Source organism: Phoca vitulina, unplaced genomic scaffold, assembly GCF_004348235.1.
Source record: "Phoca vitulina isolate PV1807 unplaced genomic scaffold, GSC_HSeal_1.0 scaffold32, whole genome shotgun sequence".
NCBI lineage: Eukaryota > Metazoa > Chordata > Mammalia > Carnivora > Phocidae > Phoca > Phoca vitulina.
This window is the reverse complement of record NW_022589735.1, coordinates 11,688,243-11,710,493: the sequence shown is the minus strand read 5'-3', so window position 1 is coordinate 11,710,493 and position 22,251 is coordinate 11,688,243. Positions and strand designations below refer to the sequence as shown.

The 22,251-nt window shown below is 42.6% G+C and overlaps 1 protein-coding gene across 5 annotated transcripts; it reads left to right on the top strand.

Moving 5' to 3' along the window:
* The first annotated feature begins 376 nt into the window (after positions 1–376).
* CTXN3 (cortexin 3) lies at positions 377–21,934 on the top strand. Of its 5 annotated transcripts, XR_004301898.1 has the most exons (3): positions 12,821–12,836; positions 12,934–13,284; positions 20,732–21,934. XR_004301898.1 is itself a non-coding variant. In XM_032425027.1 (2 exons), exon 2 carries the CDS (start codon positions 20,831–20,833, stop codon positions 21,074–21,076), a length of 246 nt encoding a protein of 81 aa, XP_032280918.1. In that variant the 5' UTR covers positions 377–479; positions 20,732–20,830; the 3' UTR covers positions 21,077–21,934. The 5 variants fall into 5 exon arrangements, 4 of the variants coding, with proteins under 4 accessions (XP_032280918.1, XP_032280914.1, XP_032280917.1 ...); XM_032425027.1 differs by lacking the exons at positions 12,821–12,836; positions 12,934–13,284 and adding an exon at positions 377–479; XM_032425023.1 differs by lacking the exon at positions 12,821–12,836.
* The last annotated feature ends 317 nt before the right edge of the window (positions 21,935–22,251 follow it).

The window sequence follows — 22,251 nt, the reverse complement described above, 5'->3', positions numbered from 1 at the left end:
GTGTGATATCGGGCAAGTCATATAACCAGTCTATGTCTCAGCTGCAAAATTAGGACAACAATACCTAGTTTGTGAGGATTAAATAAATTATTACATGTAAGGCATCTCGAAAGAGTTGGACATATAGTGAAAATTTGATAAAAAGTAACTGTGACGTATGCATTAATGATTCAGAATAGACCTCAATATTTCTTTAAGGTTTCCGTTCCAACTTGAGCGTAGGCAGTAGGTTTTAAAATTATACTTGCATTTGAATTTGCTGGCTTTATGCTGAAATGAAAAATTATAATGTACTTTATCATGGGAAGATGTGCTATCATCATTGGTGCAATCAGAAGATAAAAGATGAAAGTGATATTTATAATTATATAAGAGCTTGTACTTTTATAAAAGCCTATACTCCTATGTGCCAGGAATGATTTTAAGCTCTTTTATATGAACTTGATTCACTTAATCCTTACAACAACCCTAGGAGATAGGTAAGTACTATTATTATCCCCATTTTACATATGTAAGAATACAGGCACAGGGAAATTGAGAGAGAAGGAGGACAGTGCAATTATTTGAATTGCTTTATGTCTTATGTTGATGTTAACTATGAACTCTTGCCCTTCCATTAAAGTCATTCTTTTATATGTTTATAATCTATTAGTGTAATATTTTAAGTGAAGTTTTATCTATGAATTATATATTTTAAGATTTTGCTGATTGTGTATTTTATGGAAAGTCACTGGGGGACAGGGCCAAGCTAATTGATGAATGGACTACAGTGGATGAGTGGTTTCTGGAGATGATTAAGAGATAGGTCAGAGAATTGGAAAAGCCAACACAAATGACAATTGCTAACAATAGAAATAATCTTGAAATTACATTATGGTTCAATATGACCAGACTTCAAACTGGTAAAGACGCTTGAGTATAAGTACTTAGTTGTTTTATGGGGGAATCCTAATGGCAAAACCTCATTTAGCAAAGCATCATGAGAAACTTTCCACTGAAAGTACTGATGAAAGCATCATGGTTTTTAATTACTCTCCAAAATGACTCTTTATATTTAGGTCTTCACAGAATATGCTTCTGCTTGAAATCCACTGAATTTATTTTCATTTTATAAATAGTAGCCTTTGAAAGGAATGTAGCTAGTGCTGTTACCAGCCACTAAGTTTGAATTGAACCAATTACTCAAATCATGATGGATTTGAATTAGTTTTCTTTGAGTTTATGAAAACATGCTTGTAGAATTGAATTTTTCTCTCCCATCATTTATCAGTAAGAAGATAGCTCAAGTATTTTGAAATAACAGTATGATTCCCTATGATTGGTTTACAGGCAACATTGAAGTATTTTGATACTCAAATGGATTATGGAAAATCCTTCTGGATGTTTGATGTTTTCAATGGTCAAGGCAGGACTGTGTATGGACCTCATTACTGTGCTTCATCCACAATAGGCACGGGCAATATTGCAGATTTGATTTTCCCTGATATCCATCCAAGAATATGTAAGAAATCTCTCTCATCCTCCAGATGAAAATTTCCTTCTAATTTTCCTCCTGAAATACTGGTAGAACCACTCTACCCTGGAAAGGTGGAGTTCTTGAAGGGCTCAGGCTCCCCCCAGGTATCCTGATGGAAGTGGTGAGTGCTCTGGGAAGCCCATCCAAGCATGGAAAGACAGTGGTGGTATTTTTCTTGTGTGCATATGATAGACCTAGAATCATAACATTTTAGGTCTAGAATTTAATAGCTGAGCAAAGCAGGAACCAAGGGCTAGCTTGCTTAGGATAACTGTCCCACAGTCACTGTAAGAATGCAGATCTCAGGCTTCCATGCACTGCTTTACCTCCCATAGGTCCCAACCCAAAGGACCCAGGAGACTCTCAGTAACTTTCAATTGTCTTTTCTCAGTGGTAGATTACACTGCTCTGAATGAGTTATCATGTCCAGAATTGCATAAGATTTCCTCCAAACTGCAGCTTGCTTGCATTCTGGTTATAACATGTAGCCAGAGACTCAAAGAATTTTCCCTGAAATAAAGGAACTCAATATTCTTAAACCAGCAGAACTCTGATTGCCTTATTTGTTGATACCTCCTGCAGTAAAACATCCCTGAGATGGAGTGTGGAGCTGTCTTTTGGTTCCAGGCTAATTAGAGTACAGTTTTGAGAAATGGTTTTTTTTAAAGATTTTATTAATTTATTTCAGAGACAGAGAGAGAGAGCGAGCGAGCACAGGCATGAGCAGGGGGGAGGGGCAGAGGGAGAGGGAGAAGCAGACTCCCTGCTGAGCAGGGAGCCCCACGTGGGACTCGATCCCAGGACCCTGGGCAGATGCTTAACTGACTGAGCCACCTAGGTGCCCAGAGAAATGGTTTTATAATACTAAACACAAACATGAAAAATATTGATGGAAATTTCTTCTTTAAATTAAGTTATAGTAAGTTCTGTGGACTTATAAGTTAGACAATCTATTCCCCCATCCAACCCCTGACCCAATGCTTTGCTCAGTTGGATCCACCTATAATGCAATATTTGAACTCAAGAGCAAATTCAGCTGCCTCAGTATAAGAGGTGGGGACAGGGAGCAAAGGACCAACAAACTCAGCTGTCCAGTAGTTGGGTTAGTGGTCTTGCCACACAGTGGCCTCTTCAAAACCCCTATTAGCCTCAGAACTATTAAATTTACACAGGAAGGTGAACGAGCCGGTCACTATCAAGAACACTGACATTAGTTGAGGGTGTTTTGTTTTGTTTTGTTTTGTTTCAGTTGCTCTGAGGAGCTTTTTGTTTCTGCACTCAGGAAGGCACCAGGCTTATGTTCTCCTCAGAGGACAGAGAAGCAGCAGAACCATTAAACAATGTTTATGCCTTACGGAGTCTCTAGTAGTCTAAACTAATGCTTCCATTCTTATTAGAAATGTTGCTGCTATTTTAAAATTCTGATTCTTCGGGCATCCAGGAGAGGGCATGGCCAAGGTCAGGACGGTTACAAGGATTTCACAAGTGTGCAGTTAGGAAAAAAAACAACAGAACAATAAAAGATGGCAGAGGAGAACAAGGAAGACAAAAATAATCTCTGATTAACAAAAAAGTTATTTTTGAACATTGCAGGTAGGTCAAAATTATGATCCTTTTCTCTGAGGATCTCAAACCCAAGAACTGGTTGGTTGCCTTATTGTGGAGATCCAGCTCACGGCCTTCCACCCACCTCCCAGTCACACCCACGCCGTACTCTTTCCCTCGTTCTGCTGGCATAAGACATTTCTGCGACCAGAGGGTCAATGCTCAGACTCCAGATTGGATGTAGTCTCTTGTATGTCCACGTCCACTTTCCTTGCCCACTAAGAAATGAACGTTTTTCCAGAGTCCCCTATCAAACTTTGAGTTATTTAGAGACACAGCCACGTCTATGTATCTGAGGCTGTGCAGAAGAGAGGTAGGCAAAAATATTTTAAATGTGATCTTTGTGTTCTTGAGCAAATCACTTCATCTCCCCAAACCTTGTCTATGTACCTATAAAATTGGAATAATTACATTATGTGTCTTGGGATGGTATGGCCCCTGTGAGGTACTCGGTGTGATACTTGACCCATTAGGGATGGAATCTGGGTGTGGGAGGGGATCTAGAAACGTCACGCTGTGACTTTGCCCATTCCCGAAAGAGTCAAAGAGTTCTGGGACTGCACTGGAAGGGCAATATGCTAAATGGATTGTCTCCTTGGGCCAAGCAAGAAAGGAGACAAGACATACTCTGAAAGAGGACCCAAGAGTTCAGAGGCTAAAAAAACCAAATGAACCCAGGCAATAAAATCCAAGCTGAGACTAGAAGCAAAGGGGAGGCAAGGAGCTCGAAGCAGGAGATCCAATTGAGGTCAGAGGGACCTGGAGCAAAGAAGGATGGGAGACAATGTTGGATGAAGCTCAAGGATGCTGAGATGAGTGACAGTTGTATGTCAGAGAAAGGTGATCATGGGCGCACCATCTATGGGAAGTCACTATGTAAGGGGTAAAACTCTAGTTAAATGTAATGGTAGATGATGTCACTGTTTGACAGAGTTCCATCTTCCTTCCTAGGGAAAAATGATACTTCTTAGCCTATTAAATTCAGATGTAGCCATGAGATTTGCTTTGTCCATATAATTTAAGCCACCTTGTAGAGGCCGTAAGAACCAGGACGTGCTTTGCCATGCTCTCTTTTCCTTCCACCTACATAGCTGGTAGAGGTTGTTCCCTTTGGGTTTTGGAATGAGGAAAATGATCACTTGGGAGCAGAATCCTCAAGTGACCCTTAATGAACATGTAGCAAAAAATAAATTTTGTTATTCTTTGCCACTGAAAATGTGTTTTTTTTAATCACAGCATTATCTGGCCCATCTTGACTGATACAAATGCAGATTACTGGTTGGAAGCTAGTAATTAATGGTTATGCTTGGTTAGACTTATTTTAATACGGCAGGCAAAGTATGACAATGATGTTGCAAGAGAAAACAAGGAGGGAAAAAATACAACTGCAATGTTTATTTAGGACAATTTGTAACAGAGAATGAAATCTGCGGGTAAATTTGTTATTTCTGCTAATATCCTAGCCAGTCAAAATAAATTAATAAATTAATTAATAGGGGGCCCAGCCTTCTTTATTCTCAAGTATCTTATAGTCTAATCAGAAAGTGAGAACAAATTCACACATACACAAACACACACACACACTACTTTCACTGGATAAAAACATGCGAAAGGGTACAAGTCTTGCCATTGTAAGAGTTCAAAGTCTAGGGAGACCAAAGGTATAAGATTGCTGAATTTTGTTATTGTGATTGTATTGTTATTCTAATTATTCTAATTGATATTTTGCTGTTGCATTTGTGGTGTTAGATACAAAGAAGATAGAAAGAGAGTAGCTGTTGATTGGAGTTGCAGAAATAAGTTCCATTGTTCTTCTTTGTTGTAGTTTCCTGAGCCAGGTAGCTTTTGAATGGACCATACATGATGGGAGAAGGGTAATTTGTTGTTTGATGTATACAGATGGCTTAGGAAAAGTTGTGGCTCTGGAATGATGGAGAAGGAGAAAGATTTTGGAGGAAAAAAAAAAAAGATGTAAGGAGCTGTAGTCAGGTAGGCAGACAAGGCATGGACTCCATCCCTAGATGGAAATCAAGACAGAGCTCTAGGAGCCAGCAAGAGCTCATCTCCAATCACAGAGGCTAATTTTCAAAGGCAGGACCAGGGAAGGGGTGACTGTTAATGATGAATGGCCTATTCTCCCATCCTGACTTGGCCTAGAAATGTGGGCAGGTGCAGGGAATGATAGAGATTTTTCTTCATCCTTTCCTCATTTGCAAACACAGCTTTTCTTGGCTTACACATTAGTAATCCCTAGTCCACTGAATATCATATTGGCATTTGACCGGAGCCCCTAACCGTATTCACGATACACAATACCAATCGCAGGGCTATTGGCAACACTAAATGTTCGTTTTTCTCAAATGGCTCCATATCCATTTCTGAATTAAGAGAAATATTGAGAACAAGAGCAAGGACCCTTCCTAAAAGTAATGCTGAAGGGCATTCTCATGAGGACAAAAGCAAATGGAAGTGAGACTGAGTTAATATCTGCTCTGCCTCACGTTATTTTAAAGGTGCTGTTCTTGAGCATTTCAAATGAAGAGTTGCCTTTTTCACAAGCTCTTTGAAAATTTTTCCTGAACTAATATTCAATCTGCACTAATTACCCACACAGCTTTTTCACTTCGGTGTTAGTAATATACATTGAACCTCTTGTTACTGCATTTGTTTATAAATAATTCCTGCAAAATAAAGTTTATAAAAGACAAGTTTTTTTTTTTTTTTTTGACAGAGAGAGACACAGCGAGAGAGGGAACACAAGCAGGGGGAGTGGGAGAGGGAGACACAGACTTCCCGCCGAGCAGGGAGCCCAATGCAGGGCTCGATCCCAGGACCCTGGGAGCATGACCTGAGCCGAAGGCAGATGCTTAACAACTGAGCCACCCAGGTGCCCCAAAAGACAAGTTTTTTCTAAGATTAGATATGGTGTCTAGGCTTCAGCCTAAAAAGGTTTTATTTTACAAAATTTGAACAAGTACATCCAGCCTTTTTTAGATCAGCAATGGGAAAATTCATTATTAATACATAATAACAGTGATATTCTGCTACCACTAATGATATATAATCTACTTCATAACTTTCTTCAAACGTTTCTGAAATTTAACGGGGTATAAATACATACACATAAATGAATGAACAAAGAATAGAAGTCAGCTAAATTAATAAATACACAACACATATTAAAATAGATGACTTCTGAATGATAGGGGGAAACCAGGGCAACGGTTTAGATTTTATTGCATTGCCTGTGATTACAAGAAATCACATTTTAAGTATACACAAGAGGTTTGAAGAGCACCTAGAAGGCTTAGCTTTACTTATAAGCAGAATAGACCAGAGCCCTCCAGGGGAGTTTCAAGGTGTTCAAGGAAGCCCCTTGTCCTCAAAGAATTATCCGCTTCCCCTAAGATGCCATCATGAGACTCACTGCCTGGGTTTTAAGCAAGGGTTTTATTTCGTTTTTAATGGTTTGCCCATACTATTCTGACAGTTTCTGCCAAGTGAAATTGCACGTAGTTAACAATATGCACACAGTTAAACAGTCAAATTGCTTAGAGAGGCTTATAATGGCAAGTAGCGCTCCCGTGCGCTACCCTCACCTTTCAGGTCTCACCCGAGGCAGAACCAAATTTGAACAGTTGCTCTTTTTAGTTCTCTGGTTATTTTCTCATTAACAAATTGACCCCACGCTGGTCTATTCTGTGAATGCTGACATTCTCTATTCCTACGCTACTGTCCTAAGTGACAATCTGGCTCGATCTTTACCGCTGCCTCTCTCGATAATTCCATCAGGATTCCCGGCCCACAAGGTACTGGACGGCCCCAGAAGGCAGTGGGAACACTCACTTATCCCCAGACCTGGCCCTTCTTCCTATTTGTGGCCCCACTTCTCCTTCCCGACCATAGTCTCCCGTGCCGGGCTGTCACCCTGTCCCAGCTGCAGCCCCCTCTGCATGGCGTCTGAGCTCGCTCCACCAGTCAGCCCTCCTCCGTTCATTTCCTGTCCCAGAAATCCACCGAGCTCCTCTCTGCCTCGTGTTCCCCTCTGCTGTCTTCATCACTATGGGCTTTTATTCTGGTCACTGTTCACTATCACTTTATTGGAGATAAGAAGGGGAGGAAAAAAGAGAAGATGCATGTATTTTGAATGGAAATTTCAGGCAGAGGTTCTCTAAGCAGGGTACAGTATGTGCATGTTTCTAATGAGGGGTCCATGGATTTAATCCAAGAGGTCTGGGATACCTCCAGTTTTAAGCTTCAGGCTCTTCCCTCAAGGACTTAAAATGCCTAATCTTGTGGTGAGCATAGCACAGAGTACAGATGGAGCTGTGTAATCACTATGTTATACCCCTGAAACTAATGTTAACATTGTCTGTCAACTATATTTCAATTAAAAATAAAACAAAATAAAATAAAATAAAATGCCTAATCTGGCCAATCAAGAAGGGAAAAAAAGACATTTAACTTTATCATTTTCCAAATGTAGACTTCATATGCCCTATGTCACTAATCATACAAGTTTCTTATTCAAAATACAGATTCTTGGTCTTACTGAATTAAAAAATGTGAGCCCGGGCCCCTCAAATCTGCATGCTTAACAAGCTCATGAGGTAATTTAATATCACATATAATAGAAATACAGATGATGGAGACTATTCACATGCTAAATACATAATAGATATTATTTGCAGGCAAAATCATAGATGGTAGGCTGCTATCAAAGTTTGAAATGCAGGATCGGAAGAGAAAGATGTACTCTTAACGTCTATTAATTAATCTTAATGTCTGTTACTCTTTTTTAAAGATATAATTAATTAATTAATTAATTAATTTAGAACAGGGGGAGGGGCAGAGGAAGAGGGAGAGAGAATCTCAAGAGGATTCCTCTCTGAGCACAGAGCCGGACACGGGGCTCAATCTTACGACCCTGAGGTCATGACCTGAGCTAAAATCAAGAGCCGGATGCTTAATCCACTGAGCCACCCAGGCGCCGCTGGGGTCTGCCTTTTAAAATAATATGCTACACGACCAGACCTTTTGATTGATCCCACTGGACTACTGGAACATATGTAGAGTTAAATGGTTTTTCAAGCAGCAGTTGATTACATCATTCAAAAGATGTAGCATTGAGGCAACTGGAATTTGTGCCCAAAGACCACAGATCATAACTTCTGTTTATGACCATTTTTTTCATTCATCAGCCTCCTTTCCATCATTTCCATGAGTTGAAATATCAGAAGTTGAGACTGGCTTTTCATAAATTTTTTTAACCAGCATTTTTTATTTTTATTATTATTATTATTTTTTAAGATTTTATTCATTTATTTTGACAGAGAGAGAGAGAGAGACAGTGAGAGAGAGAGCACAAGCAGGGGTAGTGGGAGAGGGAGAAGTGGGCTTCCTGCTGAGCAGGGAGCCCGACATGGGGCTCGATCCCAGGACCCTGGGACCATGACCTGAGCCGAAGGCAGCAGCTTAATGACTAAGCCACCCAGGCGCCCCTAACCAGTATTTTTTAAACTGCTTTGTAGGATTAGTTTTCTCCTCTGGGTGTTTTCAAATTGATTTTCAGTGGTGAGATTTTTAGTTCCAGAATTTTGTCAGGTATGAAAGTCAGGCTAACAGGTCAGTAATTCTCAGGCTGATTCTATTTCATTTTCTAAATCATCTTAATGTTTTAATCTGCTCAATCCTCAAAGTGTCCACACAGTAGAGGTCCCTTCTAAAGAGCAGCTGTTGAACAGAAAGAATAGTGCCAAAATGAGAGCATAAAAATGGAGAGGGATGGTACGTATAAAGCTCTAATTGGCACTTTATATGATATTTTAAAGGTATTAAGTATTTCAAAGTCATTAAAAAAATTGTTATTATTGTACAAGGCATAGAAAAAGAATAAATTCACCCACCAGGCTGTTAACTCCTCGGTATGAATTTCTTTTGAACAGTGAATAATCCATAGTAACGTTCTAATACTTTCATGCTGTAATTAGAATTAATATCAAAGTTTGCAAATATTGACTCTAAATAGAACAGGGTTGGACATCAGCTTTTTCGTGATGCATTTCCTTCCTTGATGTTTTATTGTTTTGACTTAAAAGGAAAGAAATAAACAAACTTGTTCATTTCACAGGCAAGCCTTATTACTTGCAAGTATTACATTCTATGGGTGTTTCCATCCTTCCAAATACATTTCCACTGAGTTGCAGCGTTGTTTGTTTCTCGTTTCATTTCCAATACTACTCTGTTCCAGATTCATTAGCTACTAATTGAGCATTCAACATTCTACAGAAGGTGATGTGTACAGAAATGCGTTCAAGGAAAAAAAAAATCAAACCAGGAGGCTGCTAATTTGCAGTTGGACTTTAACCTGTTTGCTTTTAATAATGCTTGAATACAGATCCTAATTTATGGGCTTGGTGTGAATATTATTAAACCTTCCCTACGGTTCCCTTGTGCTTTGAATGTTCACTGACCTGTGAAGAGAGCTGAGTGGATAAATATATGTAGACCTGGCAAAGCAGAAGGATATTAGAACTAGAGCTCATCTTGATTAAAAAAAAAAACTTTATATCACATATTTTTTTTTTTAAATGAAGAGGACAGAAACATAGAAATAACACAGAAACTGACTTTCACTGCTTTTTTATGAATTGAAAGTGGGGGACCCATTAATATGTATCCTAGCCTGCCTGTCTTTCCACCCTTAATTTCACAGTTGCTGGTGGTTACATGAGTTAAACTTGGCTTGAGCCTCTAAGGGGCGAATGAGAGACTATGGAGGGAGAGGAACCAAAGGGACACCAGGGAGAGGGGTAGACCAAGAGGGAAGAGGGCTGAGATATCAGTTCTGCCACTCCACCTTACTCTGTGCGTCTTTTTATCTAGCACTTCCCTAAAGACTGGTCAGCTATGTCCCAGTGTTACCACAAAGAGTGAGGAAGATCAATACTGCAAGTTTGTGTTTTTTTGTCTTTTTTGCTTGAGACAATGAGAAGCCACAGATGACCTTGGGAAATCAAGTCCTGTAGAGAAATGAGGACATAATTCAGATGTCTGCTGGCTGAGCAGGGAAGGGGTGGTGAGGGAGTGGAAAACAGTGGAGGTGGGCTTATCTGCCCAGAAGCTTGGCCCCTGCGGCTGGACGTGGAGCCCCTCTGGGTCCTTCCCAGGGAGCTTCCCAGAGTTGTGCAGTGATAACCTGAACAGACGGAGGCAGGCACCGACTTCCCCGTATTTGTCATTCTTCCCCCACCCAACACAGAACATATCTGATGCTGAGTGAATGAACTGATTGAATGTTTCTTGACTACGTGAAAGAAAAATGGACACTTAGGAAGAAACTAGATTTTTACCAAGAACCTAGTGATGAACATGAAAAGAAAATCAGGTTTCTGTTTTGAAGATTCTATCAAGAATCAATTCGATTTTGAGGATTCGACAAAGAAATACAATAAAGATAATGCTAATATTAACAGCTTTGTGTTGGCATAAAGCTTGATGGTTCATGAAGCATCTTTTTTAAAAAATAGTCATTGTCCTTTACTTTATGAAAAAGTGCAGCATGGGACATTGAGGGAAGAACTGTAATCTAGAGAATATTCAAGGGTGAGACTTGAAATTAGAATATAGAGAAAGTTCTTAAAATAGATTTCTAGTAATATTGACTCAGGATGTTGTGTGGCTAAAAAGAAAGACTGAATTAACACCCAGGAGTAACCCTGGGATCAGAATGTGTCAGAGAAGCACTGCATGAAGTCACCCTATTCACCACAAATCCATGTGAGTCTGAGCTTTGTACAGCCCTGTGTAGCATTCTAGGTTCTCGATTTAAAGCTGGACCAGAAAGCAGAAATTTGGAGAAGAATTCAGAGGAGAGGTAAAGAGAGCATTAAAGACTAAAGAAATAGGACCAACTGTGAGATGTTCAAAGAACTCGACTTTTCATAAATCCTTATTCGCTGTTCCAGAATTCTCGATGAGTCCCATAATGTGGCTGCCTGGGGGGAAGGGCTCACTCCCATCATTTCAATTACAATTACCTTATAAAAGAAATATCCAAACTTGGCTGCAGGATCTTCACCAAACGTCCTTTGGTTTCCCTAGTTCAAGCTTCCTCGGGGGAAGAGCATTCTCACAAAATCGTGTGGTGGTTCATGACTGACTTTTTGCAACCGGGGTGGAATGAAAAGAAATGCACCATCCCATTGAGACTAAGGAAGCACCGGAGAAGTTAGTTTCAACAGAGGTTGTCAGAGTGGGGTATGGAATCTAAATCTCTGGGGAGTTTTAAAAATAGGCCGGTCTCTGTGGGACGGTTTCAGCCTGCAGAGGAGCCTCTCATGTTCCCTTCCACCTCTCTGAGTCTATAGGGTAAAACACGATCTGAGGAGGCCTCCCGGGCAGGGTGAGCTCGCAGTAACTCCGGCTCATTTCTAACTAGAGTGCCTTCTCACCCCATGGAATGAGAAGTATATAAGTACGGGTGGGGTCAGAATGTTCCCTGAGCCACACTCCGTTGGCATTACCGAGACAGGTCTCTCCCTCCACAGTGCCGTCGGCTGAAGAGCACAAAGGATACCAGTTAGTATTGAATGATAGTGCTCTGTCGGATTCCATTTGTCCCATTGTGCGTGCGTGCGTGCGTGCGTGCGTGTGTGTGTGTGTTTGTGTGAAAATATAATCAGAGAAACTCATTGGAAAGGAAATACGGTTAAAAATCTGGAAAACACATGGAGAGAGAACCTTCATATTCGAGTGAGGCTAGCTCCTAATGTCAAGCATTTGATTCTGACATTAGATCATAACATTTGGCATTTACGTTTTCTGGGGTCTGAGGTCTATCCAGGATTGTTGTCTGTTGCTGGCAGTTGGAAATTTTCCTCCTAGACAATGAGCTCTCTCCCAGTCTCTTACAGCTACTGGGTAATGGCCGGCTTCTCGCAAGAGGCGAAGAAACAGCAAAGCTGACAGGCACACTCAGAGTGAGCTTTAAATATCATGCACCCCATCATTTGGTGGGTGGGTGTTGTTGCTAACTGCGCTTCTACTTCAACAAAGAAAGTGGTGAGTTGCCAAAAAACAAGGATGTTCCATCTTAAGGATTGTGCTGAATTCTTTCCAGAGAAGCACTTTTTTTTTTTTTTAAAGATGAATTTTATCCTAAAACATTTTCCAAATTTATTTAGGCATTCCATCCAAGGAAAATAATTTAAGTATTGTGCCATGTAACTAGAATTTGTAGAATTAGAACAACTTTCTCTCTCCAAAGGTCTATCTTTATTCATCAGTGGTCTCTGACGGCCTGCGTGGGGTGGGGTACCTGTCAAGGTCACAGTCATACAGGCTGACCAACAGATACACTGGACCTGGCAACCTCCAGCCTAGCACATTTACAAACAGGTGGTAAAAATATGATTTTGTGGGTTTTTCTTTTAATTGTTCTTTCCTCTTCGCCTCCCATAATTACTGCTTTTCTGAAAGGTCAATTCTGTTTTCTTTAGGAAAAAGAGCCTTCCCTTTGTTTCCCAAATACTATGTTGATGCCCTTCCTTAGAAGTCTTCCCCTTAATTAAGTTGGCCCGAAGGTCACAATCCATAATCAATATGGAGGCTGGTTGCTGCAAGGTGCTAATTGACATCCCCGAAGAGGAATAGTGTCAACAATCAATAGAGAAGAGCAGAGCATTGGTAGATTTATGGCTTTGATTTTGAAAAGGTATGGGAATGCCCGGTGATGGTGATGTTTCTCTGCTCCCCCCCCCCCCCCCCCCCCCCCCCCCGTACTCCTTTTGAATGTTAATGCTTTCTTGAAGATGATTTCCGACTCACTGCTAGGACACTGCCTCTACTCACTGAAGCAGAATCCTCTGAAGAGTTGCGGAGGCAGAACTGAAATCATGGCTTGCCACAAAGCAGCAGCTGTACTGGCCGCTAATGATGCCTCACACAGAAAGACGATGCTCCTTTAACTCGGGGGTTTTAATGGGAAGTTTCTAAGGCTGAAAGGACGGCTTTAGATCTGGGGTGTGCCATCAGCCGCTTGCAGATACCAGTCTCCTGCCTCAACACAGCCTGGTCGGGAAGAATGGAAACTAAAGAGGCTTGTAACTACCTGTAACTGTTCCACCAGGAAATGGATCAAGTGTTTGTTCAGCCAGATGCAGGTACTTGACCAACACCGTGTCTTTGATGGGCTAATTAATGCTTTTCTCTAACTTTACAATGTATGCGTGAGCGATGATGGCAGGGCTGCATTTTGCATCCAAGTTCTGAATTTAGATCTAGATGTCAGATGAAGTCTAATTAAACAATTGCTAGGTGAAGTTAATGCGAGGGGGTGAAATGGAATGATGCCTTTATGTTTAAAGCATGCTTAAGTTTACAGTGCTACCGATACTGGATAAAGGAGGAGTAAAACAGGCTCTTTTCTTTGCTAAGCTGCAGTAAATTGTTCCTGAAAGCTATTTGCCCATTACAGTTATTTCTCCATTCACCTAAAACATCCAACCTTCCAGAATGTTACAGGGATGTTTTAATTTGTTCACAAAGGATCACAACTCAACAACTCCCAGTGATAACGCCGACTGTCCGTGGTGTCCCTGGGTGGCAAGCACGGTGCAGCCCTATCCTTTTGAGGGATCAGCAAGCACTCTTGTTCACTAGGAAACATGCAAGGACAGAGAAGGCAAGCCGGGGATAACAGTAAGGTTTATCGTTTGAACAGCAAAGTTCCAGTTTGCTAGTGGTGCCTTTTGGTACCCCCAGTTCCCGATGCGGCACTCACGTGGGATTTTCCTGAGGTTCTCAGCCAGGCTGTAGCCTCGCCCTGCAGTCCCTTTAAAACTCTTCTAGCAGATGTTGGGAGGAAGATGAAGACAGGGAAGAAGTAAAGCTGAGGTTAGGGCTCAGGCTGAAGAGAAAGGTCTCCTGCTGACCCAGAGCTGGCAAGCCAGGACCGAGAGGGGTCCACTCCCCAACCCAAGCAGACATGTGCAGGCTGACTGGGCAGTGACAGCCCGAGGGAACGGACCTCCCCGTGCAGCAGTGGGGGCGGGCGACAGTTCCGAAACTGCCTGTTGACATTTGTAGCCGACCACATTTACTAGTGTGTCAAGCCATTGTTTTGGGGCTTTCTAGTAGCCTTGGGTCTATTTGTTGGCTGTATAAAGTTCTATCTCTGTCCTTAGCCATCCTGTGAATTCTGGAGCATCAGGGCTATTGTATTGGATCAAGAGGGCTGTATTCAGAAAAGAAAAATATGGAACTTGCCATGTATTTATGTGAGAAAAAAAAGGGAACTATATGTTGGTTAAAATATATGAAGTACCTAGAAAGAGCCAGGAAATCTTTACCTGAATTTCTGGGCTGGTCACCAAGAGGGCCATGAGTTCTTTGAATTTATAGGAAATATTTTGCCTCCTTGTGTGTGTATCCTGGAATGCAAATTACTGTTCCCTGGGCTCATACACAGTAGTTCCACAAGATTCATAGGTAATAACTTTTGTTTATATAGTGATTTGATTCCTTAGATGAGGTAGCTTTTTTGGGGAGGCTCACAGTTATAGGGGAAGATATATAATAGGGTCGACTGGGATGTTTACACGTCTGGGGTGGGAGGGTTGGGATGGAGGGTGGAGTATATCTCCAGAGACTCTACTTATGCAAACAGCAATGCAGCTGAGGCTTTGTTTAGCTCAAAAAGCAGAGATGATTCTCTTTAGCCTCACTCTCAGCATATGTATTACGTTAATCATTGAAAGGCATGTTAACATTTCAACAGTCAGTTTCAGAACTGTTGCAGAATAATGCAGCACTGAGAGGAACTTCGTCTCTGCTAGTCATTGCAAATTCAGTCTTGCCTACCTAGCCAATTCCCTTCCTGGTACAGTCTGCAGAGTGGTCTCACTAGTCGGCCAGATAAATATAAATAAGATACACGGGATGTCTTTGTAGGACGAAGTGTGTCCTGTCCATCACATGCGAATGTAAACTCTACAAACCTGTGGGTGTTCTTGTTCAACAGACCCACTGTTTTTGCGTCTACTTTTGAAAACATGTCAAGTCACAGAACTAGGTTTCTGGCGTAGAAGTTTTTAAAAAATGAGGTGTGGCATTTAAGTGGTTTAGAGGTACTTAAAATACAGTATTGCTTCACTGCGCCCTGCACACCATTAGCAGCTGGGGGATGGCTGACTTGCTACTCATTCCTACACGCTGGAGAGAAACTTGCGAGTCAGCAGCCTTTGGGGAATGCTTCTCTTCTGGTAACGGATTTTTATGATTTGGGCCAGTTTACTTATAATCTCCATTCCCCAGTGTGTTTGTTTGCATAATAGAAATGAGAAAGAAACCTCATTTTGCACAGAAATGGTAGAAAGAGGAAATGCTCATTCATCATCACGGATTTATTGAACGTTCACGATGTGCTAGGCAGGACTTCACATGCACTGCCTCTGTTATAACTATGACCCATAGTTGCAACCCATTGTGGAAGGGCGGGGGGGGCGGGGGTCCATGAGCTGATGGCCACGAAAGTGAGAGGGTGGGACCAAATGCCTGTGGGCAGCTCCACAGAGCAAGGTGCCAAAGGCACCAAACTAATTCTGTTGCTGTCACTTTAAAAATAAGAAAAGCAATATATCATTGCTTTAAGGTCTATTTTCTTCAGATAAGATAATTGCCCTTACTGTTAAGTTGTATAATATGATGCTAACAAAATGAAATGTCCAAAGGATCCAAGCTTGGGAAGGCTACGTGTTGACACTTACGGTTTCCAGGTAAGACATCTGGCTTCAGGATATTGTAAACGGCTGTTCTTCCCCAGCAGCAAAGCCAGTTAGCTCCGAAAGGCTTGAGCCCTGAAACAGAAGGGCCACAATTAATTTTTGTATTTGATGGGACCCGACCCATCAGCCTTGAAGCCAAGGAAAATTTAAAAAGGCAAATAACAGCTTTTCAAATCATGAAATCGGAGACTATTAAAGTGTCACTGTGACTCAGACTATCTGTGATTCTTTGAAATAAGATCTACTTCAAACACAATGGTCTGACATCCCAGGCTGGCTGGATGACATGGGCTTTTTTACCCCTTCTTTGTCTCAGCTGGTCCCTCAAAGTTTGAATTCAGTTCCTTGGACTGTAAGGGGCCGGAGATTTGATTCAACCTCTGTTTTAAAAAAAAAAGGCAGTGACCCCAGAACAGCCAGGAATTCCTCAAGGAGGTTGCTATTTAGTAAGGGGACCGAGTTGAACACCCTGTGGAGACGGGTCCTTGTGAGAGGTGCTGCCACAGAAAGCAGGTGCAGGGCTCCTGCGGGGGACAGAGCTGGAAGCGCCCCATCCCTCTGGTGCAGGGAGAGACGGAGGCCCCACCGAGGAGGTGGCATTTGGCGCGAACCCTGAGGGAGGGAGCGAAACCCACAGGCGGGAATAGAGGGAGGAGGAGGGCATCAGGCAGAGAGCATCATGACTAAAAGCTCAGAGGTGGGAAACCTGGTGGGGTTCAAGGAACAGCTCGTGTTAGGTTGAGCTGCAGAGCAGACCAAGTGAGGACGGCCTCCTCAGGTGTCTGCAGACTCCATCCCATGTAAGTCTGTTCTTCTTGGTCCTTGTACTCCAAACCAAATGCGATTTGATCTTTGTTCCTGTTTGAACTTAGGAGAAAAAGAAATTCCTAGCTTACAAAAATTCCATTGTCGGAATATGACCTAATTTATTGTCCAGGCAACAGGGCTCTCAGGTCCGGGAGGGACTCAATGGGCCGTTAGGGTCCTTGGACGTTGGGGCACCAAGGTTTTCTGGAGGGAAGAAGTGGTAAGATCTGAGCTGAGAAGGATGGATCATGGCGCAGTATGTCGGAAGCATGAGGAAAGAAAGAGAGGCCTCTTTGTAAATTATTTTAAGTGGGGCTAGTGGCTGAGAGTGACAGTGGCTAGGGCCGAGCTGAACTGCTCACCAGGGGCTTTGTAGGTGATGCAGAGGGTTTTACACTTTGTGACGATCACAGAGTCCAGGGAGCTTGACTCTGGGGATGTGTTATAGGATTTTTGAGATTGGCATCTTTTAATTCAGTTTTCCTTGGTCCAGTATTAAAATGAGCCTTTATTGTGTTCTGAGCACACACAAATGGAGGTCCAGGGAAGACATGCATGCGCCGTGTGATGGGGAAGCCAGTTAGGATCGAAATACGGCCGTGAGTAACTGCGGTCCTCTCATACTTAAAAGAACCGCCTTTGGTTATTATTAACAGGACGGTTATGTTGGAAGTCCTTTGAAATAATTTACTTGCCCAGATTTCTCTGTTCGTCTGAAAGGAAGATTTCATTATTCAGGTAGAAGCCATCGTGAACATTTTACAAGGATCATTTTTGCCAAAAGGGGACATTTCACTCCAAGGCAGACATTTAAAAAATTTTGCTGTCTTTGAATATTTGGGGACTGTGGTAGCTAAGTGATTACATTTATCTCTTTTTCTGCCTCTTCCTCTATCCATTGCTGCCTTTAACTTCAATGTGCTGTGGAGCTTTCCCAATTTGTAAATTACTGATTAGCAGATCGCGGGTTTAAAATCAAGCAGGCTCTTCGAGGGATTTCAATCAGTCCCAGGCAAAGCTGTGAAAGAGCCGGCTTTTCTTCCTGGGTCTCCGTATCCCCATATCCCTTTCTAACCATCTCCGGATCGTCTCATCTGTACCACCCATCCCCCACCCTCCCCAGGACTTCCCTACTGGGCCATCGGCCTTCAGCGCCCCATGTCTGCTCCCCCAAACCCCAGTGGCCCCTCATTTCCAGCAAGACCCATCAGCCCCCTTACTATCCACCACATTTCCCCTCCTTCAAGTAAGAGCAGTTTTCCCAGACAAATCCTTGCTAAGTTTATCAGGAAGGGGTTGGAGGGTATGTATTTATGTTTTAGCAGGCTTCTCAAAACCTGTGAGGAGGCTGCAGAGAGGGTTAACCATATTCTTGCATCTGCTTTTTAATCAGCATAGGGTGGTATCACTGCAAATTAAAACTGATTTTTATATCATTCTAAGGGTCGGCTTCCCTGGGAAGAAGCCAGGCTCCAGACTCATTTACAGGGAGACAGAAGAGGGAAATGGGGCTGATAACCTGAATCAGGATGACTAGGTTAGTTGCTGGGGCTTCTTGGAATGCTCGCCCATCCCCGCAGACCCCACATGAATGGTGGACCAGCTCAAAAACATGAGTTAGGAGGAAGCCTAGGCAGTGTGAGATCATGAGCTAGGAGAAAAGGAGTTGGCATTTTGCCTTGGACGAATGACAAGGCTGGGGAAGACTGCTCCTGGGCGTCAAGATGGCTCTCATCAAGTGGACACTGGGGGTGAGAAGGGGAGAACTGAATAAGGTATCACTCTTTTGGCCCCCCAGCTTGTGGCTAGGGAGTCATCACAGGCTCAAATTGTCCTATGTCTAGTTGTTCACTGTTTTCAATGAACTTCACAGATCCAGAAATCTTTATGTCATATGTTTACACAGTTAATGGGCTTCAATTTTCCTCTAATTCCTTTCTGGATTACATCATGTTTTTGTACAGAACGTCCTGAAAATGCATAGCTATCTCAGCCGTGTTAAGAAGAGACAAAGAAAGGGACTCTGGCCTCATTTGGGCTGGAGGGAAAATGGACATAGAGTGGGACTCTAAGTAAGTCCGTGGGGAGGGCAGGCTCAAAGGGATGGGATGCTCAGTAGGACATGGAAGGACAAACGGGAACATGGCAGGACGGCTTAGGTATTCATTCTTTGGGCAGCACATGACTTTCTTTGCACCCAGCCCGTGGTGAATTTTATACTCAGTGTGAACAAGTCTAGTTTGGATATTTCTTGGGTGTGCAAACGGCCCTTACTGGAAGCACTAGGGATTCCTGCGTTGGAAGCTCTGGCCACCCTTTCCTGCCCCCTCCCCTCAGCCCAGTTATCTGCCGAGAGTTAACACCCAAGGTTGGGAGGGTGCTTAAAAACAAGCAAACCGAACCCAACCCAATCCATCAGCATCCTCTATATCCCTAAGGAGCTTCTTTTTAAGAAACACCATCAAATTTTATCCCAATCTTGCTTCAAGACAAAAATGAATGATAAGCCAATCTACCGCAACTATTTCAGCCTTAAACAAAATGTAGTCACAGAGCGGCAAGATATTCTTTCCCCCAAAATTGGTAACTCCTTCCTTCCAGACACTGGTTGTAAATCCCTTTATAAACTGTGTCTTAAACTGTGATTTTATAAACTCCGAAGTGTCAACACACACGCAAACTGTTATTATGATCACTAACGCTATACTTCAAGGCAACAATTAGAAGTTAACAGTAGAAATATTGTGTTCGAGCTTTGGGTCATAATTTCTATTTTTATTTGGTTGCTTATTTTCATTGAACATCATTTCTTTTGAATCCATGTTAATTCCCATAGCTGACTACTCTCCTACACAATTTTTCTTATAAACAGACTCATACATAGATTTAGTTCAACATCTGAAGTTTTCATGGCCTTTGTCTATACTACTCCAACTTGCCTTTAAAGACAAGCAGTAATATCCATATATCTTCATTTTTCCGCCAGTAAAATGGAAATGGTGATAACTTATCTTTTTCTTTCTCTTCCTCTTTATCAAATGGTCTTAAGCAATAGGAAGCCACTGTGAAGCTTTTTTAAAAAATGCAGCCAATCAATTCCTTCTCCCTAGCTCAATTCTCAAGGTGCTTCTCGGGGTCAAGTATTGAACCTGGTCTTTGTTTTCTGAAGAAAAAAGAAAAGCAGCTGGAGCTTGGTGGTCTGGGAGTCTGAGATGCCTCCTTTCTCCCTTGGCCCAGGCAAGAGAAAGCAAAGGAGAAGCATCCTGGCTTCCACGGCCATGTCTGAAGCAAAGCAACTCTTCATTTTGTTCGTTTTTCTTTTCCGTATACTTTTCAAAGTGTTTTCGCAGACATCCATCCTCATTATGGCACCGTGAATGAGATACACAGACATTTCTGATTCCATTTTTACGGCTTCGTGACCCCTCCAAGGGCCCATACTCAGTGAGCAGTAAAATGGAGGCCAGAGACTAGGGCCCAGAATCCGATACTCCCTGAGGGTTTCTCTGCTAAGCACCTTTTCCAGCCTCAGTTTCCTTCCACCGGGGCTATAGAGGTCTCTGCTGTCTCGGAGCTTGTGGTAGAATGGCTAACCTATGTTGTGTTTAGCTGCAGTCTTGGCACATAGTTGAGGTTCCATCAATGGTATCATTATGAGAATGATGTGAAAGTCATATTATTGGAGGGATTCTGGAAGAGACTTGGCAGGGGACACTGGGTTTGGATGTCAAGTTGGCAGCACACCGTGAGGTCAACAGTACCTTGCACATTTCTCAGCTTCTGTACTCTGGTTGTCTTCCCTGCTCAGCCCTCCTGGCCCCAGGTGCCTGCCCTGAGGACAATCTGGTAATTTCATGCAAGAGTAAAATATTCTTTCCCATAATGACACAGAATGTAGCACGTCTGGTGAAAAAGTTTAGAGATTCCTCGTTTTCTCTGACGAACAGGACCTGTGAGCTGAGAAATCCAGTTGCTCTTTGGTAGTTATCCCCTCTCCTTCCCTTTCTTTCTCCTACAGATAACTCAGCGTCTCCACGGGGCAGCCACCATGATCTCAGCAGACTGATGATGGAAGAGAAGGAAACTGGGAGATCCCGTGCTCCTGCTTCTCTGGACGATGGATGGAGGACAGCCCGTCCCTTCACCCCTAGTGCCCCTTGAGAACGTGTCGGCAGATTCTAGCATGTCTCTAGAGCAGAAAACCACATTTGTGTTTGTGATTTTGTTGTTCATTTTCTTGGGCATCCTCATTGTCAGGTGCTTCCGGATCCTTCTGGACCCGTATCGGAGCATGCCAACCTCAACCTGGGCCGATGGACTTGAAGGGCTGGAGAAGGGGCAGTTTGACCATGCCCTTGCTTAGCAGAGGGGGGCAGGAGCCCCTCCTGAGGAGGTGAGGTGCAGCATGTCTTGGCGAGGAATTCTCTTTAGTCAATGCTCTCAACAAACCAAGTTTTAACAGCACCTGGTCCTAGACTTCCAATCCCTCATTTATTAAACATGCTGTTAGGTTAAAAGCATTTGAAGGATATTGGAGATGAAGGTTTATAACACCCTCCCAAAATAGGAAGGCTTGAATTTCCATGTTTCCTCGGTGAATGAATATTGCTGAACGTGTGCGATGGTGAAAGCAAGAGCATCAGCACTGACACAAACTTTGCCATAAAATGAAGCGCTCTCCCACCCAACCAGAGAATAAAGAATGGAAAGGATCTGAAGTGAATCTGGTCACAGTGCCATGAAGGGCATTCCTCGTTCTGAGCATGTCTCTCAGTTGGTTTATTTGCACTGGAATCCGGGTCCCGGGCAGAGACTGGGCTGGGTGAACCCGGAGGAGCACTGGGAAGCCAGCGGGTGGGGGGCGCTTAGCGCAAATGTTTCCACGCCTGGAAAAGATGAGTGAGGATGATCTCGTTTTATTTCTCAAGTACAACTGAAGTCAAAGGCTTATGGAGGTTTGAAAACTCTCCACCAGGCCAAGTACATTCTAGGTATTCATATTAATAAGCTGTGTAGAAGTAGTTATACATAACCTGAATTGACTTTCTTGACACAGATGATTGAACTAATGGGTTGTAAGTGCAGCTACGAGTTGTTGTTGTTGTTTGTTTGTTTGTTTTTAAATAAAAAGTTAATTGTTTAGAAGAGAAGACTGTCACAGTCTTAGGAGGAATGTATGTTTGTGACGGAATAGAGCAGCCAAATAAAACTTCTCAAGAAACGGTAGTGTCTCCTTTCCTGTTTCACTGAGACCAATGTACTGGTGGCAGCATGTGATACCAAGCGCGGAGGACGAGCTGTGTTCTGAGAGACAGAAAAAGCTGCAAGGTCATCAAGTTCATCCCTCTCCCGTTTCAGAAAGGGCTCCCACACATCATCCTGCACACGTACAACCTATTCTAAGCACAATTTAAGACCACCGAGAAAAGAGCGATGTGAACACTTCTTATTCCAACTTCTCTTGGTAGGAAAACCTTGTGTCTACACTAGACCCCCGAGGCTGTGTTTATAATCTCTGTCTTCTAATTTTCTCCTCAG

Bases quoted from the DNA above. Each gene is read 5' to 3' on its own strand.
- CTXN3 (XM_032425027.1), top strand. From the start codon at position 20,831: ATGGATGGAGGACAGCCCGTCCCTTCACCCCTAGTGCCCCTTGAGAAC.